Below are 19,370 nucleotides of genomic sequence, written 5' to 3' on the forward strand. Positions count from 1 at the left end.
CTCACCTTTCCAACACTATATGGTATGTCACACTGGAGATATACGACTGTAACGACATCTATTGCCAAAATACGAAAAGACTTTTTCGAGTACCAATATATACATATGTAAAATAGACTATATTTTACTTACAGTTTATTTAAAGTGCAATACTTTTCCATGTCTCGAATCTTTTATAAGTTTCAAATTAAAAGTTCCAACACAATTTTTAAGTTCAAAATTCTACAACGACTACAAATTCTTCAGGAAGTTTAGTTATACGTTTAGATGCTTGAACATAGAAATTTTAAATTCACATCACTAGCTGCCAAAGACTGCCTTCGGGTGCATTGTAGCCTGTGCCATTTTTGTAAAAGAAGCTAAAATCCGAAAGCCTTCTATGCCCTTGCACTGCATCAGCGATTTTGTAGTCTTCATCGGTGCTGCATAGACTTTTGTACAGATTACTGGATCCTGACAAGCATCTAGAGGCAGGGCGTCCAAACTTGTATAACCGCGTACCCGCTTGCACGTCTTTCGTATAGAGACAAACCAATAGAAAATATTTATCCGATTTCTTCGTCCATTCCGATGCTGCGCAACCCACTTGATTATTGCTATCCGTTATGGCACGAGCGAAGAAGTCGACATGACTGAAAAGAAACGACAAATAGCAAGATTACTTAAAAATTACGCTGTCCGTGGCTCAGTTATAAGAAATGTAAAAATATAGATACATTTTTCGGCTTCAAACAAGATCTAGAAACATTAAAACGAATTAAAAAATATTAGTCTGGTTGTTGTATATGAAAAGCGACGAACTTTCTTGTTTACGGACGAACCGTAGATAATTTTTTTGAGAGATTTTTCAAACTCACTGACCAAAAGTACGTTGAAATTGAATATACCACTATCACTCAATGGCAAAACTGATTAAAGAGTAGAGCAAGCTCCTTCCTTACATACTTACCTACTCGTACTTACTATACATAACATTTACCTACCCGGGTACATCTTCTGGAAAGTTAGCTGCTATTTCTGCTGTACACTCTGTCGCTGTATCCAGCCAATTAACTACGCGTGAAGCCACTAACTCCTCGAATTTGACTTCTGTTTTCTCGTACTTGTAAATATTCGCACTACGTCCCGGATTTCGTAATGCTGGTGTAGTGTAGCAATGCGGATCGCTTATGAGACAACGTCTTACACTATATTCAGCTAAGTTGGCCAACTCTTCGTCCCAGTATAGTTCACCCATACGTGCAGCGGGCGGTAGCAATTCTTCCTTACCGCTTGCCACAAATTCACGCCGCTCATTGTGTAGCTGTAATATGACATGCTGCATGTCATCTAATGATAAAATCTTAGTGTCCTTTGGGCAATTCGCAATTAGTTTCTTAAAAGAAATTATAAATATTATTAAGTGCATAAAGAATCTTTTTTTTTTGATATTTCCTGCTCACCTTAGCGCGATTAGCACAAACAGCATGCTGCATTTTGGGTTTCGCACAACCAAGTTTGCAATAATCGATGTCAGTTTTTGTAGCAACTTCAGTCGCCATAAGGAGCATACTTAAGATAAGAAGTTCTAATAAATTCATTTTAGCAATTTTTACTCTGTTCTCTGCAGGTCTAGCAATTATTTTGTAAATTGTTAAGCGCTCGCCGGCTCAACCAAAAGAAAACTAAACTCGAGTTGTAAAGGTTACTGCAGTTGTGCATAGATCAAGTTTAGTTGAGTCGATTTGTTTTATTAGTTTGTGTAATTACAACAAAAACATATGTCATGTATTGAATTTCACTTCTAGTTAACTTTGAAGCAGCTGCATTTAGAGGTTATATTTCAGGCCTCACTCCAAAGCAAATACTGAGTAGCTTACCATATATTTTTTTGTGCTTGGGCTTTCATTTGCTTTTTTTAATACTAGTGGACTCAAATCATCTAATTTTTAAAGAACTTTTTCCACAATACATAAATCGTATTTCAGAGAAGAGCTGAGTCGTGCTGTATACTCGATTTTTTTATGAGAAAAAACAATAACTTTGGTTGAACCTATAGAACCAGTTATAATACCCTACACATATATGCATTTTTTAATTTAAAAAAAGGATATAGAAATAACTTAATCTTGATTTGGTTCGGTCAGTTTATATTGCAGCTATAAGCTATAGTGGTCCATCATCCGCAGTTCCAAAAAATGAGCATTTCTTGGAGAGAATGTACGCACGTTTAATTTAATACCGTTACCACTAAAATTGAGTGACGAATTCGCGTATATGTAGACGAACATACATGGCTTAATCGACTGAACTCTTCTTCTTCTTTATGTATTAGTGTAGATACCGTTTACGTGGTTATAGTCGTTCATCCGAGGCTATTTCTTCTTTTCATTGGGGGTGTTTTTTATGTGGCGCTTTCAAACAGATGTTCTTAGGCTACCCAGAGGATAAATGGTCTAAAACCAGAAGTCGTGAGCTGGTTGAGCAATATGTAAAAGAATCGTTTCTTGCCTCTCCCAAGAGAATGGTGCTCTGAGAACTTTCCTCACTTGGGTGAACTTCAACACATGCCTCCATCCTTCGACTCAACTCACCATAGTCATTTATATACATAAATACTTTATAGAGTCTGTACCATTTTCTTCTGAGTGTTAGATGTTGTCTATGGTAGTTCAAGGTATATCAAGGTTCAAGGTATATCAAATGAGTTACTGCTTAGTTTTGGTGGATATTTTTAGGAATTGGTGGAATTATACACCCATATTTTATAAACTTCTATAAAAACTTTTTTTTTTCTTTTAATAGCGTTATTTAATAATAAATACAGGTTCACCAGGTTGCGTATAGCTTCCAAGAGTCGGGAAAGCAGCTAACCTCATCTCAATAAACACTTCTTGAGATTTTTTTTATTGAAATAAGTACCAATACAAATATAACAAATATATCAAACATAGAGTTTACATATAATGCAATATATAAGTAATATTAAGCTTTCTTTTCACATCACTAGCTGCCAAAGACTGCCTTCAGGTGCCTTGTAATCTGTACCATATTTGCGATACGAATTAGAGCCGGAAACCCTTCTACGTTCGTGCATTGAACTATCAGTCTTGTAGATTTCTTTGCCACTGCATAAATTTTTATACTGACTACTCGACCCCGATAAGCAGTTCGAGGCAGGTCGTCCTAATTTATATAAACTTTCACCCGCTTGCACGTCATTTGTATAGAGACACACTAAGAGAAAATATTTATTTGATTCCTTCACCCATTCCGATGCGGCACAACCAACTTGGTTATTGCTATCCGTTATGGCACGAGCGAAGAAGTCGACATGTCTGAAAATGAAAAAGTGTTAGAAATGTTTTGACTGCAGTTATATACTAAAGGAACCAAGTTTTACAAGCGTTATTGAAAGAAGCCACTGCCCCTAAGTATCTAAGATAGCAGTTTTGCTTATCTACTTAGTAAATATAACAAATAAATACCCTTGTGGATCCTCTGGAAATTTCGCAACTATTTCTGGCGTACACACTTTCGATGTGTCCAGCCACTCAACTACGCGTGACGGCACTAACTCCTCGAATTTGACTTCTGTTTTCTCGTACTTGTAAATATTCGCACTACGTCCCGGATTGCGTAATGTTGGCGTAGTGTAGCAATGCGGATCGCTTATGAGACAACGTCTTACACTATATTCAGCTAAGTTGGCCAATTCCTCATCCCAAAATAGCTCACCCATACGTGCAGCGGGCGGTAGCGTTTCATCTTTGCCGCTTGCCACAAATTCACGTCGTTCATTGTGCAACTTTAATATGACAGACTGCATATCGTTTAACGAGATGATCTTAGTATCCGATGGGCAGTTCTCAATGAGTTGCTTAAAAGTAGCAATAATAATTTATATGTGTATTAAGACAAGCATTTTCTACTCACCTTAACTTTATTGGCGCAAACGGCATGCTCCGTGTTGGGCAACGCACAGCCGAGTTTGCAGTAATCGGTGTGAGTTTTGGCAGCAGCTATAAAAGCGATTATTAGTACATTATATAATAGAACTCCTAAAGTATGCATTTTAAAAATGTTTATGATTCACAGGCTTAGCACTTAATAATATTTGTTAGTCCAATTTTTTATAGTACTGTTTAAGAAGTAATCTTTGAAGGGTTGGTTGGCTCAGCCGAATTTAAACTGAACGCACTCAAGCTTTCGATATTACTTCGATTGTGAACTTTTTATAAGTGAAAAAATATGAAATCTGATTCTTTATTATTTCGCATATTTGCGAAATGCAGTTATAAATGTCTTGATTTCCACTTTGGCATATCTTTAAGCAGTTGCTTTTACATATTTTAATATTGAGTATACATTTTGTTTGCTTATTTGATAAATTACTTTTATATTACAATGGAGCACTAGCCCTAGTGAGTCATAAGAAAATAGTATTTTTTTAAATTGTTGAGCCCACATCTTGCTGGCACTAGCCATGTTCTGAAAAAGTTCTTAGAACTATAAATCATATATCCAATATGAGTTGAGTTGTCGATTGCGCTTTAATAGGCTGTAAATACAGCTATATGTAAAGGCAATTTTTACTCAGTTGTGAGCCAATCTCATACTAACTACCAGTTGCCTCCGCTTTAATTACCAGAACCCAATCTTAGTTGAGAGCCTACTATATATTATAGTACTTAGTATGAAGCCAGCTCTTTAATGTTAAGAACTCATTTTCTCTCCATATCAGATCCGTTCAATGAATATATGATGGCTCGATGGAAGCTCGATGAATGCATCTCTATTTGCATGATCATTAACTCTTCTTTGAGTTTCTTGAATCATCAAAGACACATTTTCTGTGCTTCCAATGATGTCAAAATAGTTTATTCAAAATTTGAAGAAATCTGCTCATTATTTTATAACCCCTTAACTAGGTTTAATCACCGCTTTCGGTTTTTTATTAAATTCTAAGCAAAAAAAAACACATCCTTTGGAAGCACTCACATTTCACTTAATATATATGTATGATCTCTCTTTAAATACTATATAGCTCTATAATGCGATTGCTTCGAAGTGTTAGAGTAGTAATTAACCTCATCGCTGTAAAGGGTTTTGTGACATTTTTTATTCAAAAAATTGAAGTAATCAAATATACCGTACATAAAATATATAATACGATTTATAAACTAAGATAATTAATATACTATTTTATTTTCGCTAATCTCTCTTCAAAGCACTGACTGCCACAGACTGCCTTCGGGTGCATTGTAGTCTGCTCTATTTTTGTAAGTCGGGTTAAAGACGGAAAGTGCTCTACGTTCGTACTTTGCATCAGTGATATTGTAGTTTTCATGGATACTGCATAAATTTTTGTACTGCTCACTGTAGCTAGTTAAGCACCTCGAGCCAGGTCGACCAAATTTATATAAACGTTTACCCGCTTGCACGTCATTTGTATAGAGACACACTAAGAGAAAATATTTATCTGATTTCTTGACCCATTCGGATGCCGCGCAACCAACTTGATTATTACTATCCGTTATGGCGCGACCGAAGAAGTCGACATGCCTGAAAAGAAAGAAGTATTTCCACACCTATATTCTCAGATAAAAGTGTAAGAGCCTTAGTTATGTATTGAAGGTTCGTAATTTTGAGCCGCAAATGATGAATAAGAAAACAACCAAAAATCTCTAGTATCAGATATGCTATTTGTCTAGCTATACTATATACTATAATAAGTACGCACCCTTCCGGATTCTCTGGAAAGTCCGCTGCCATTTCCGCTGTACACTCTCTCGATGTTTCCAGCCAATCAATTATGCGTGACGGCACTAACTCCGCGAATGGAACTTGTGTCTTCTCAAACTTATAAATATTTGCACTACGTCCCGGATTGGGCAATGTAGGCGTTGTATAGCAATGTGGATCACTGATAAGACAACGTCTAACACTATATTCAGCTAAGTCGGCCAATTCCTCATCCCAAAATAGCTCACCCATACGTGCAGCGGGGGGTAGCCTTTCATCTTTGCCGCTTGCCACAAAGTCACGTCGTTCGTTGTGCAATTTTAATATGACAGCCTGCATATCGTTTAACGAGATGATCTTAGTATCCGATGGGCAGTTCTCGATGAGTTGCTTAAAAGTAGCATAATACTTTATATGTGTATTAAGACCTCCTTTATGTATTTCCTACTCACCTTATGTTTATTGGCGCAAACGGCATGCTCCGTGTTGGGCAACGCACAACCAAGTTTGCAATAATCGGTATAAGTTTTTGAAGCAGATGCAAATGCGATTATTAGTACGTTATATACTAGAATTTCTAAAGTATTCATTTTGAAAATTTTTGATGTTTCACAGGCTTAGCACTTAGTAATATTTATTTGTCTAATTTTTTAGCAAGTATTTTATAATACTGCCGAAGGAGTAATCGTTTGTTGGCTCAGCCAAATTGAAACTGAACCCACTCAAGCTTTCCATATTACTTCGGTTGTGTATAAATGAAAAAATATTTTAATTAAAATGTGTTTCCGTAATATTTCGCATTCTTGAAAAATTTAGTATGAAATGTATATCTTTAAGCAGCTGCTTTTACAGTGTTAGGGAACGAATAAAGCTGTACTGAGCGCTAAATAATATTGAGAATACATTTTTTTTTTTCTTATTTGATAAATTATTTTTATAATAGAATGGAGCACCGGCACTAGTAAGTCATAAGAAAATATTATTTTTTTAAATTGTTAAGCCCACATCTTGCTAGCACTAGCCATGTTCTGAAAAATTCTTCTAAGAAATATAAATCATATGTATATCTCTTAAAAGCTCGTCGATTGTACTTCAATAGTTTGTTGACTACATTTACATGCAGCTATAGAGGCAGTTTGGTACCAGCTCTTTATTATCAAGAACCCATTTTCCCTCCATACCTAGATCCGTCCAATTAACATATACATATGTTGGCTCGATGGAAGCAGCTCTATTTGCATGACCATAAAGTTCTGGTTTGAGTTTCTTGAAGTATCAAAGAGACATTTTCTGTGCTCCCAATGATGTGAAAGCAGTTTGTTCATAATTTAAGGAAATCTGCTTATTATTTCATAACTAATATCTTTGAATTCTAAGCAAAAAAAAAACTTCCTTTGGAGGCACTCACATTTCACTCAATATATATGTATATATGTATGGTACAAAACAACCAAAAATCTATAGTAGCAGATATGCCAATTGTCTAGCTATACTCCATATAATAAGTACGCACCCTTCCGGATTCTCTGGAAAGTCCGCTGTACACTCTCTCGATGTTTCCAGCCATTAAATTACGCGCGACGGCACTAACTCCGCGAATGGATCTTGTGTCTTCTCAAACTTATAAATATTTGCACTACGTCCCGGATTGGGCAATGTGGGCGTGGTATGGCATTGTGGATCACTGATAAGACAACGTCTTACACTATATTCAGCTAAGTCGGCCAATCCCTCATCCCAAAAGAGCTCACCCATACGTGCAGCGTCGTTCATTGTGCAATTTTAATATGACGGCTTGTATTTCATCTAATGACATAATCTTAGTATCAGGTGGACAATTATCGATTAGTTTCTTGAAAGATATAAAGATCATTAGAAAATTTACCATGAGTGAAGTGAACTGCATTTATATTTCACCTTTTTCCGCAGACAGCATGCTTCTTTTTCGGGTTCTCACAGCCTAATTTGCAGTAATTAGTGAGGGCATTAGGTTCCGTTGCAGACACCATCATTAGTATATTTAAAATAAGCATTAGCAAAATATTCATTTCAACAATTTTTTTTCTCGACAATTTTAGTAAAAGACTATTTTGTTTTTTCTTCCCAATATTGCAGTAGAAGCGAGTCTTCGAAGCGTTTGTTAGCTCAGCCAAATTTAAATTGAACTCTCTCAAGTTTTAAGTTTACATCAGTGGTGTATAAATGAAAAAAAATGTTGAATTAAAAATATGTTTCTTTATTATTTCTGATTATTTACAAAAACCATTACTAATTTCTTGAATTCCACTAACATTATATACACTTAAACAGCTGCATTTAGGGCACTATTTCAAAGTATTATCTTTTTCGTTAAATTATTGTTAAACTGGACTTGAGTACAAGTGTTATTGAGTAATTTTTAAGTAAGTAATTTTTAATTTTCGAAACTCTGTTGTTAAGCATTCCTTTTAACTCAAATAAAGTCTTGAATCAAATATGAGCTTAATTGTGGAATATATTTTACTTTTCAGCATAACTTGTCTGTCACCTATTGTAAAAAAATTGCAGCGGGAACTTAGGTTAATTCGGTGTGAGTGTAGTCTACCTGCCAGCCATTAATTTTATTTGCTGCTATGAAAGTCTCACCAAAGTAAGTAAAGAACTTATAAATAATAGTCGACATTTTATTGAGTACTTGACTCATACAAGTATGTTTGTTACAGCTAATTCCAAAAGAACCCATTTTTCTAAACCCTCTATCTTAGGCATAACCATATATTGAGATATTTTACTATGGGCAAAAAATATTACTATGGGCAAAAAATAGTAAGACTTTGTTGATAATTTTAAAATTCTTAATTTATTCCTTAAAATCTATGTCGTCCCCCTCGAAGTAATCCCCTTTGGAGCCAATACACTTGTGCCAACGCTTTTTCCAATCCTCGAAATAGGTGAATACGGTGGTTGCGGCACGATATTGGTTAAAAATTTAACGAAAAACTCACGAAGAATCAATGCATAATGCGAGGGTGTATTATTGTTGTGCAAAAACCAAGGGTTGTCGGCCCATAATTTCGGCATCTTTTTACGGATAGCTTCGCGCAAAGGACGTTTTACACTCAAATAGTATTCTTGTTGACAGTTTGGCCGATCGGAAGGTATTGGGAGTTGCACCACACTTTGATAATTGAAGAAGGCTGTCTACATAACCTTATTGTTGACCTGCTTTAAAGTGTTTTTTTCGGCTTCGGCTCACTTTTACCACGATATTCGGCCGGTTGATCGCCTGTTTCCGGGTCGTAAGCATAGATCCAAGACTTATCCTAGTAATAATACATTTTATGAGATCCTAGTAGTCGGGAAGCATTGTTAACGTCACGCTGTTTTTCGAAAAAATTGAATGCTTTTGGAACCAATCATGCTTCCACTTTTCTTAGGCCCAAACGATTTTTCAAAATGGTTTTCACCGATCCTTGCAATTTTTCAACGATGCCAGTAAGATCTCTGACTGTTAGTCGTCGATTCTCAAGCACTAATTCCTTTACTTTTTGGCCATGTTGATCATCAGTTGATGGTGATGGCCGTCCTGGACGTGATTTCAATTATCCAACATTCTGAATTTTTCGACACCAGAATTTTGAGAGTTATAGCGTAATTTTTACTAAACCATTCTAAATGGTTTTTCATAAAAAAATTTTTTTCAAACTCATTTTATTGTATAAAAAATTTACTACAATATTTCATAAGTAATTCAAAAGAATTTATCAATTTTATTCCGAAAAGAAAATTATGCTAGTTAACTACCATTTGTAGACAATCGCGAGTTGCGTATCGAACAAGCAACGAAAGTATTAATGAAATACGAATAAAATAGATATACTATATAACAGTTCTGCTACTACAAACAGTTATACACCACATCTTTTGTATTGTTTTCAACTAGCACACTTTTAAAGTAGAGCTTAAGCATAGCAAGCGGAGAAATGGCGAAACGAACACGACTATCAAATCTTGTTTTAACCTCTATGGATTAAACTCGGCAGAGAAATGGCGAAACGAACACGACTATTGATACTTGTTCTCCACCATGAATTGCTTATCCACTATGAGTTGAACCCGTTCTTTTATAGAAAGGCACTGCAACTGTTGCATGTGTATTTATACCCTGAGTTAGGCCTTCAGAATAATCATAATCCTCATTAATACTGCATAGGTTTCTATATAAAATACTCCATTTTGAGAGACATCTACTGGCCGGTGGACCCAGAGAATATAGTGGTGAATTGTTTTTTAAATCGGTTGCATAGAGACAAACCAACATAAGCGTTTCATTGGCATCTTTACTCGTCCAATGCGACAAGGAGCAACCAATGCGATTATTTTCCTCGTGAATAATGTGTGCGACATTCAAAACTTTGCTATAAAATTAAAAAAGTTTACACAAAATTATATGAAATCTATAAACAATGCGATTTTGTGCTGCTCACTTCGCATGCGGTGGAAATAAATCCTCGAAGGCGTTGGCCGTTTCATTGATTTCCTTAAACCATTCACCAATTTTCAATTTCACATTAGCTGGCTTGACTTCACTTTTGTTAGGGAATTGAAATATCTTGGCAACACGTCCCGGATTCGCCAGCAAACCAGTGCGATAGCAATACGGATCACTTAGACTGCAACGTTTGCTACTAAAGACAGAGAGAAAACCCAATTGGCGGTCCCAAAAGACCTCGCCCATTCTATTCGCCTGCGGCAGTTTAGCTACGCGGCCAGCAGCAATTGTATTGCGCAATTGATTATGCTGATGTAGTAGGAATTTCTTATAGCCATTCGTATTCATGTTGAGTATTCTAGTCGTTGGTGGACAGTCGCCGCTTAGTCGCTGAAATAATTAGTTTTTTGGTATAAAATTAATAATTTTTGCGTACAGTAAGCACTTACGCCATTCGGGTTTACACAAGCGCCGTGTTGCACTCCAATTTTTAGACACTTTAGTGTACAAAATAAATTTGCCGTCGAAGCAAGCACAGTTATTGCCAAGACAATGAAGCATAGTCGGAACATAGCTCTCATTTGTAGAAGAACGCTTAAGTGAACTGAAAGTAGAAAATTTTAGAATTTTATTAAAGTAAAACCAAAGTATTCTTAAGATGTTGTTGCAGCGGTAGAAAACATTACTGAAGTAATTTCGAGGGACCCGATTGTCGTAGGGACGATATTCCTAGGATAAAATTCGCTGTGTTGTTGCAATAAACCCTCTTTAGGAAGCTACAGTGAAAACATGTCTTGGTTTCCATATAACTTTTAACTTTTCAACTAGTAATTGAATGCCCTTGCTCTTAAAGTGGCTTTGATATTTTCAATGCTGTTTCTGTATAGACATGTTATGCAAACGTTTTTTTTCGTTTGAAAGCCGTCCCTCTCTTTTAGGAGAGCTCTTAATTCTCTTCCTCACAACTTTTAAATTAATTTTCACGTACCTAATTGCTATCAATCAATTCTCAACTGTCCACTTCAAGTTGTACTACAGACTGTCTGACTTGTGCCTTCAATTTTCTACAAAGAAATAGTGTGTGTAAAGATATATCTATATTTACTTTGAAAATGAAAGATACTTCTTTTGGGATTATATTACCCCAACAGCTGTTCGTCTATGCGTTTCAAATTTGCTTTTCCAGAATGACGCCTCACAGTTGGGTTTTTACAAAAATACTTATGCAGAACATGCAAGGAATGCTTCAAGTAATATCGAGGAGTGTAAATGATGCGAGTTGGAATGTGTACATATGCTGCATATATATTTATGTCAGTGGTTGTAAGAACAAGCGAGTTCTGCCATATGAGGGTAATGTTCTACGGATCGTTCTGAACAGCTTTGCCTCAGAAATTATGTGTCTATAACCCGTTTCGAGCCAGCGATTCTTATTGCGAAGTTTTAAAAATCTAAATAATCGTTTGTATGGGAAATATGTGATATAGTTGTCCGATTTAACCGATTCCGTATTAATTTTCATTCAGATATCTCATAAACTGACAAACCAAGTTACCGGTTTAAGACCCATAGTCACTTAAGCAAAGCTTTTCAGAATGAACCCTAGAATATTTCCGTATTTTTCGTATTTCTAATCAAAGTTCAACTTATTTTTTTATATTTATACTAATAAATATATAAACAAATTTGTACCATTGTGGCCGACCACGTTTTGCCATTTTTCAGCAGTGTAAAACTTTCATCAGTGTAAATCGAAATTTCGAAATTTCCAGAACGGAAGCGAACGAATCATTGTTGTGCTACACGAACTGATACAGCACCGTCTCCGTAAACTTCACAAATTTCTTTGATGGCTTGCATGACATTCTTCCCTTTTTTATTCAAAAATTTCAAAATATAGCGAATTTCTTCTTTACTTTTACTCATTTTTGAACAGCTGTAACTTTTTTTCAACTGCCCCGAATTTAATTTGTTTTTGGTTAAATGAAGCTTAAAATCTCACCTTTCCAACACTGTATATAATATGACATAGCACTGGAGATATACGACTGCAGCGACATCTATTGCATCCAGGTTTAAGTTGTTCTTCATTATTCACTTGTACTTCAAATATTTTTGATGTTATAAGGCAGTGAGTTGGGTTGATTAAAATTTACCGACTGAGCTGGGAATTTCTAGTACTTATGAGATATGTGTGATAAACATAAGTACTGGGATTCAAAATAAATACCTTCAATGAGCTAAAAAAAATACTTTAATTGGTTTAAAAAAATTTAAATAAGTTTAAATGAATTACTATTGCAATTTAGTATTTTACTATATTTTGTGATTTCAAGTATTTTTAGAAAGTATATTGGGGTTCATACGTTGTTGTACTAAGTTTCATGCTTATGCAAGTGAGAGATCGTTCTTCATGATGTCTTCTTAGAATCTCATTTTATGTTTTTAAGATTTTTTTTGTGTTAAATAACCTTTACTGCAAACAGAAACTCTAAACTATAATATTAAAATTTTAGAGAGGTCTGGTAAAGTTGGGAGGTTCTCTTCTTTCATATAAATGTATACCAACGACTATTTTGCAGTAAACTGGTTATAAGCCATCTTTCGTTCAGAAATATACCAGTTAAACACCAGCTAAAAACTCTATATACATTCAGATATGTACCAGTTAAATATTAGTTAAAAAATCCTATATATCTATAAATATGAATTAGTCTTAGATTTGTATATTGCCTGTGTACTTTGTTGCTTCATTACGGGGTATTTAGTTTGGAACAGTGCTTCCACTTGAGTAAGCAATATTATGGTAGTTACAACCATAAATATCAAACTAAAAACGAACATCCACATATGTATGTATGTCTCAACTGGTGTTGTCCTTTAAAAATACAATTTTTTATATGTGTAAATCACAACTCATTACAAACAAATAAGACCAGGATATAAGCGAGAGCTTGACTCTCTAACTGTTCTTAACATAGTATTTTTGGTTCGTAGGTGTAGTTTTCACATATACTTCCAGTATTCAACATGCACAACTTGGCACAGTGTAAATTCATTGGAAGACAATTAAGCAGTTTACTGCCTCTATAGTCACATTAGTCACATGTTCAAAGGACAATTAATCGTTTGTTTATGGTTTATTTGTAAGCATTTCTTTTTTCTTTTCTTGGAAAATATTTTTCCTGGGAAGTAAAATTTTTTTGCTGTAACTTGTAGTCGTATATTAATTGTTTGCAAAGAAATGAGTAACTAACCAAATTTATACCAAATTCGTTTACCAATACAAATGTGCAAAATTATCGTTTTTTCTATATAAAATCTGCCAAAGGCACTGAGGCCCTCATACACCGTCCTCACGACAGTGGGGGCTAAGTTACCGGAACGGACCGGGATTGTTATATGACCAAGGACTGTCAACTTGTCACCATTCCTTGAAATTGCTTCAGGAATGTTTTCTGCCGCCATAACAACAACACGTTTTCATACTCAACAGCTGACGTCCTTGAAAAGTTATGGTCCGTCGTCGAGCTTTTTTGATAACAGTTGCCACACCTTAAAATACTATTTCGATATCTTTGTTCATGCTTGAATGAGTCCTTAAATCGTTATATCAGATATATGAAGGCTTGTGAAGTACTGAGCCAATTTTATTTATTTTTTACTTCAGACCACATTTTTATATCAAAAAAGTGTCCACTTCATTTCATTGAAAAATCTCTAAAATTTTCGTTTTTTTCGTATAAAAAAAGTTAGCACCAATATCCTCATATTCATAATCTGTGATTCTTGAAAAGTTATGGCACAACTTCGACTTTTTTGGATAAGATATATTCCAAAGTCAATTCGAATTTTAAATGAAGTTATATGGAAAGTAGGCGTGGTTTTCGTTCACATTAAAAATATATTAGAACTATGTCAAGCGCATGCTATGCTGCCATGTAAATGGAAATTGGTTCAGCATTTGCGGAGATATAAATTTTTACTAAGAAGGGGATACTGTCATGCTAAATGTCCAATTTTTGAAATGATCCAGATTCCAGCATGTTTCTGCGATCTCAACAATCTACAATACCAACTTCCTCAGACAATCAAAAAATATGTGTATCAAGTTTTATCACGATATTTCGATATTTACTCAAGTTATAGCTTACACGGACAGATGGACAAAAGCACATGCCGAGTCCGTTTGCTATGTATAGCACTATGTAGATATCTGCTAGTATTTGGGTATTTTAAGCAACTGTTAGATGGACAGATTACTGTTACACCGAGCAACATGTTGCGACAGTATAAAAATCAACTGCACGTATTTAACTGTAAGTCATTACAGTTGCAGCTGTACCGTAATCATACTAACACACATACAAGTGGTGAATATTCTATTCATACATATATACATACATTGCAGAGCCGTTTGTATTTATTATATTAAGCTGTTACGACTGAGCCAAAAAGTATGCTTCATTGAACGTTGCGCTTGAATAAACGCTAGCCAGACGCTTGAACCGTTAAATTGGCAGCGTGGTTGTTTTGGTGTTTTTGTTTTTGCTATTGTTTTGTTTTTTTTTTCTTGTTTTTTGAACACGTCCACAACGCAAACAGGCATCAAGTTACTCAGTCTGCATGTGGGCGTTTATTTAGATATACAAGTTCACAATGTATAACAAATGAGTGTTATTAAGAGTGAATTTCTCAAAAAAGCGCACAAACACTTGACAGCAATTGAGCGGCTTTATCGTTGTTACATTTTTAATGGGCCGTTATAAAGCGATTGTAACAGATCAATACACTCGGTGGTATAAGTGTGCGTACAAGCGGTTGGAGTTATTGAATTTTGTTGCTTCGGCTGGCATTAAACGGCATACAGCGCTTCAAAGACGCACAAATGTGAATAATTTTATTATATTTAAAGTGGTTGGTTAACAGCTTTCATGGAAAATTCTTGAGTACTTATGTATATTTACAAAGTTAACATAAAGCCTACACACATATGCACGCATAAACTCGAATATGTATGTGTTAAACGACTTTTCTGTGAATACATGCCTTTAATTGGCCTTTTGAAGAAATCCTTTGAACACACACACATACAAAACAAGTGTATAAACCATGTGTATACATAATTTATGTGCTGTCTGTGTATGCGTGAATTATTTCCTTCATTAAATACAGTCAAATTGCGCATGAAATTCATCAAATTTGTTTGCCAAACAAAAACTGCATTGCACACGTGCATTAATTTAACGCTCGATTGAATCGGCATTTAATCACGCAAGGCGCGCATATGCTTGTGTGTGTGTGCGGGCTTCGTTAATATTTGGCATTGTTGAAAAAATTGGTATGCTTAAAGTTTAAATTGCTTTAAATACTTGCGTAGTTAGCGCCATTTATTTAATTATTAATTTGCCAATAATTTTTCAATAATTTGCTAATGAGTTTTGGTTTGTCTGTATTGACTTGCTGGCATATTTGCTGCCTACATTCAGGCGCCTAAACCTGCTAATGCAATAATGATATTATTGCAAATCACAAATAATTTATTTAATTTGTGTTAGCAGTGTCGGATTAGTTTTTGTTGTTATTTCCGATTTGTTTTCGCAATAATTATTGCCAAGGAGCGCTTAGGCTGAGCGCATAGTGGCTGCACGAATTAAATAGGAGTGTAAAACGTTGGCAACAAAAAGCTGTTTAGATTAACTATAGAAATGCTTGCGATAACGGTGAAAGCAGTAGAATTGTATTATGATTTTTAACAATTTTATGCTGATTAAGGCATGAACAGGGTAAATTAAGGGGTTACGTGGGTTTCCTTGGGTACAAAGCAACCTTTTTTTCAACAATTTTTTTCTCATATAAAAAATTAAATATTTTATTAGATTTTTTATTTTTACAAACATACACTATTAACAAAGAAATTCTGAAATTTTGAAAAAAAAAATATTTTAAACTTGTATGCTTACAGGATTATCTGAAGTGACTCAAAGACCTGTGTAAAATTTCATGAAGATCGGTTGAGTAGTTCGAGAAATCTTGCCAACCGACTTCAAATACACATGTTCGAGCAGCCTGTATCTCCGAAACTATTACTCGGCCCAACATGAAAATTTAGGACGATATTCAAGAGGTGTTGTAGAATTAATAAGACAATAAAAAAATCTATTTTTTGAAACTCGTAAACCCACGTAACCCCTTAAGTTTGTAACACCCAAAAGCAAGCGTCTTCCATAGATTCAAAACGGTTTCCCCGTTCGTTTGAGTTTGCTGAATAGCCATAAGTCACGTTAGACGAATACGGTGGTTGCAGCATGATATTGTTTGAAATTTGACAAACCGTCAACATAACCTTGATTTCTGACCTTTTTTCTCGTTGTTTTTTCCCCTTCTGTTCACCTTTGCCACAATATCGGGTCGTAAGCATAGATACAAGATTCATCGTCGGTAATGATACGTTTCATGCCATCCTGGTAGTCGGAAATTATTGTCTCACAGACGTTAGTTATTTTGGAACCAATCGTGCTTTCAGTTTTCTTAGGTCCAAATGAACTTTCAAAATGGTTTTCACTGATCCTTCCGATATTCCTACGATGCCAGTAAGATCTTTGACTGTCAATCGTCGATTCTTAAGCACCTCCTTTAATTTTATTGACGTGTTGATCACCAGTTGATGTTGATGGCCGTCCTGTACGTGGTTCGTCATCAACGCGTTCTTGATCCTTTTTGAATATTTTGTACCAATCAAAAGCATTTACTCGTCACAAACAATTATCGCTGAAAGCATTTTCCAACATTCTCACCGTTTCGGCACTAGAAATTTGATTCCATACAAAATTTAATTGAACTTCTTTGTTTAATTTTTTTTCTAGAATTATTTTTGGAAGATCATATATTTTGCAGTTTTTCTCTTAAATTTTACGCGCTGTTACCATCAGCCTCAAATATTTATTTATAGACACTATATCCCACTTACCTATACAAGACTTTATTTAATAAACAGCTACATAAAAACATTTTTAGATATTATAAAGTGTTAAGCACACACGACCAAGTGTACATGTGAAGTTGAATAAGGGACTGTCTCCTTTATCGTCAAACACACCAGTTCTCAAATACAAACCATTTAAGCAATCGCATGTAATTTTTTCACCCGACGCGGCTTAGTAGGACATGTGTTAAGGCGTCGGCATCAGCTTGAAAGCGGCTTACATCCTTAAGATATTACTTAGATTTTTGCAAAGCTCTTCAAGACTTTAGGCAGGACAAAAAATTGTACAATAATTCTGCAGTTGTTATTATTTTTTTTCAATTCACTTTTCCTTGCTTAATTCCTTTTTAACTTATACCTTATTTTATGTATTTTGTGCTGTTGTTGCGCTTATTTGTCCATTTTCAATTTTGCTGCTTCACAAACATTTCTCTAACCTTACTTTTGCCACAAGCAATCTTTCCTGCAATTCTTTGTTGCATACTTTGTGGAGGCGTCTGTTTCTTTCGCCCCCTTTTCCGTAGGACGACTAAACATTTTACAATGTGGTTATGTTGTTCAGAAGCTGCAACAATAATAAGTATATTTCAATACATTTTGTATCACTTCCCTCGAGATATTCAAAGCAAACATAACCTCTGCTAAAAAGGGAGTAAAAAACCGACTTTTTTTGAAGTTAGAAGCATACTTTTAGCGGCGGTAGGGAAAATGTTAACTGTGGGGTTTCACAAGCGCAGCTGTCAGTGCTCCAGCCTTGCCACTGCTTCCGGGGCGTCTGCTTTATATGTATATTTGCCACCTCCACTAAGTAGAATTTCTTGCTGAGCAAGCTTTTGCGAAAAACGCCAGCAAAGTTCGAAATGCAATTCCACTGCCTTCAGTTGCTCCTCTTCTTACTGCTTCTTTCTGCTCCTTCTTTTATATAACTATGTGGCTGCGGGAAAGTTGAAAATGTAATTTGAGCAATTTTTGCAATTTACTGTAAAATCTTTTAGCGAATTTTCACTTCACAAGCACCACACACACACACAAGCACACACATTCGTGAACATAATTGAATTATGACAGTCAATTTGGCGTAATGACAACGGTGTTAAAGTGTAATAAATAAACTGATGCATATGAAAATTGAGTGCTTTAAAAGTTTTCGTCATTTGCCAGCAGAACAACAAAAACAAAGCAACCAAACCAAGCAATATAAAATAATAAAAGCGAAATTACACCCGCTGACATTTTTGACGTCGGGAAATTATTGTTAAATTGTAAAATTTCATCAGGCAGTATTGGTGAGCGGAGTGTGAAAGTATATAGGTGAATGCGAGGGTAAAGTTAGCTTATCGACTGTTTGCGTACGAGTGAAGTGTTTGTAGTTTATGGCACATTTCTTTCGTGGAAGTTGGTGCCGAGGAAAAATAAGGGTTTTACTTGCCTTTTTCATTTGCAATTGATTATTTTCGCGATAACACTATGTTGGGAAGTGTTCTCTAAAGACTATATAATTTGTAAAGAAAATTCTTCTCTAATTTGCTTAGAAGTCGTTGAATGAGAGTAAGGAATATCTATCCTAAGGATGTTGAAACGTTACAATAGTTGTTTAGGATATGGTTAGATTTGTTTAGCTTTAGCTTTTCAAGCATGACGAGAGAAAGCTAAAGAAGAGCTTGTACCAACTCTTTCGCAGAAAAATATTAAATGAAAATGTTTTCTCAGCACGATTACTGAAAATCATGTCACTTAGAGTTTAGAAGTTTTTTTACAAAAATTGACATTGCCACAAATACTCAATCCATCGCTAGAAATATTTGTAAAATGAAGAAACATGTTAAATAAAGTATAAATTAAAAAATGAAAATGAAAATAATCTTGAATCTTTGCGAAAGGTCAATGCAAAAAATTAATTAAGTCCAGCATCAAAAGTGGACACTATTTCGCATTGAATTTTTTTTTGGTTTAAAGAAAATTTTGTGTATACTCAATACTACACACGTTTCATAAAAAAATCATTAAAAATATCAGTTTAAAGAAATTAGTAACAGCGACATCTATTGGAAACTTTCAACTCGGATATTTTATGAATTTTACGTAGTCTAAAAAATATTAGTACCAGCGACATCTATCGGAACACTCAAGATCCCCAATAGCAGTAACACTTTGGAAAATTAAGTCAAATCTTCGAAAGTATTTTGAATT

The 19,370-nt window shown here is 35.0% G+C and overlaps 5 protein-coding genes and 1 pseudogene across 9 annotated transcripts in view; 1 reads left to right on the top strand and 5 right to left on the bottom strand.

The window, feature by feature from the left end:
- Positions 1 to 19,370, top strand: part of LOC120777672 (serine/threonine-protein phosphatase rdgC) — a 124,917-nt gene that overhangs the window by 15,637 nt on the left and 89,910 nt on the right. The gene's annotated exons all lie outside the window — the stretch shown is intronic.
- LOC120777675 (scoloptoxin SSD552-like) lies at positions 293 to 1,642 on the bottom strand. Its single transcript, XM_040109140.1, has 3 exons — positions 1,443 to 1,642; positions 984 to 1,375; positions 293 to 632 (listed from the first exon to the last, which is right to left on the bottom strand). The coding sequence occupies exons 1-3, from the start codon at positions 1,578 to 1,580 to the stop codon at positions 293 to 295; spliced, it is 870 nt and encodes a 289-aa protein (XP_039965074.1). The 5' UTR covers positions 1,581 to 1,642.
- On the bottom strand, positions 2,978 to 4,165 carry LOC120777676 (scoloptoxin SSD552-like). The gene is made up of 3 exons (XM_040109141.1): positions 3,916 to 4,165; positions 3,468 to 3,859; positions 2,978 to 3,317 (listed from the first exon to the last, which is right to left on the bottom strand). Exons 1-3 carry the CDS (start codon positions 4,051 to 4,053, stop codon positions 2,978 to 2,980), a joined length of 870 nt encoding a protein of 289 aa, XP_039965075.1. The 5' UTR covers positions 4,054 to 4,165.
- On the bottom strand, positions 5,205 to 6,314 carry LOC120777674 (scoloptoxin SSD552-like). The gene is made up of 3 exons (XM_040109139.1): positions 6,177 to 6,314; positions 5,723 to 6,114; positions 5,205 to 5,544 (listed from the first exon to the last, which is right to left on the bottom strand). The coding sequence occupies exons 1-3, from the start codon at positions 6,312 to 6,314 to the stop codon at positions 5,205 to 5,207; spliced, it is 870 nt and encodes a 289-aa protein (XP_039965073.1).
- On the bottom strand, positions 7,183 to 7,772 carry LOC120778425 (annotated as a pseudogene).
- On the bottom strand, positions 9,515 to 10,787 carry LOC120777677 (antigen 5 like allergen Cul n 1-like). Its single transcript, XM_040109143.1, has 3 exons — positions 10,645 to 10,787; positions 10,191 to 10,585; positions 9,515 to 10,121 (listed from the first exon to the last, which is right to left on the bottom strand). The coding sequence occupies exons 1-3, from the start codon at positions 10,774 to 10,776 to the stop codon at positions 9,800 to 9,802; spliced, it is 849 nt and encodes a 282-aa protein (XP_039965077.1). The 5' UTR covers positions 10,777 to 10,787; the 3' UTR covers positions 9,515 to 9,799.

The sequence above is a fragment of the Bactrocera tryoni genome, chromosome 5 (assembly GCF_016617805.1).
Source record: "Bactrocera tryoni isolate S06 chromosome 5, CSIRO_BtryS06_freeze2, whole genome shotgun sequence".
Taxonomy (NCBI): domain Eukaryota; kingdom Metazoa; phylum Arthropoda; class Insecta; order Diptera; family Tephritidae; genus Bactrocera; species Bactrocera tryoni.

Coding starts and splice junctions, on each gene's coding strand:
- LOC120777675 (XM_040109140.1), bottom strand. CDS start 1,580: ATGAATTTATTAGAACTTCTTATCTTAAGTATGCTCCTTATGGCGACT. Junction 1,376..1,442: donor TTTGTGCTAATCGCGCTAAG/GTGAGCAGGAAA, acceptor ATTTCTTTTAAG/AAACTAATTGCGAATTGCCC. Junction 633..983: donor TTTCCAGAAGATGTACCCGG/GTAGGTAAATGT, acceptor GTTTCTTTTCAG/TCATGTCGACTTCTTCGCTC.
- LOC120777676 (XM_040109141.1), bottom strand. CDS start 4,053: ATGCATACTTTAGGAGTTCTATTATATAATGTACTAATAATCGCTTTT. Junction 3,860..3,915: donor TTTGCGCCAATAAAGTTAAG/GTGAGTAGAAAA, acceptor GCTACTTTTAAG/CAACTCATTGAGAACTGCCC. Junction 3,318..3,467: donor TTTCCAGAGGATCCACAAGG/GTATTTATTTGT, acceptor TTTCATTTTCAG/ACATGTCGACTTCTTCGCTC.
- LOC120777674 (XM_040109139.1), bottom strand. CDS start 6,314: ATGAATACTTTAGAAATTCTAGTATATAACGTACTAATAATCGCATTT. Junction 6,115..6,176: donor TTTGCGCCAATAAACATAAG/GTGAGTAGGAAA, acceptor GCTACTTTTAAG/CAACTCATCGAGAACTGCCC. Junction 5,545..5,722: donor TTTCCAGAGAATCCGGAAGG/GTGCGTACTTAT, acceptor CTTTCTTTTCAG/GCATGTCGACTTCTTCGGTC.
- LOC120777677 (XM_040109143.1), bottom strand. CDS start 10,776: ATGAGAGCTATGTTCCGACTATGCTTCATTGTCTTGGCAATAACTGTG. Junction 10,586..10,644: donor CTTGTGTAAACCCGAATGGC/GTAAGTGCTTAC, acceptor TAATTATTTCAG/CGACTAAGCGGCGACTGTCC. Junction 10,122..10,190: donor TTATTTCCACCGCATGCGAA/GTGAGCAGCACA, acceptor TTAATTTTATAG/CAAAGTTTTGAATGTCGCAC.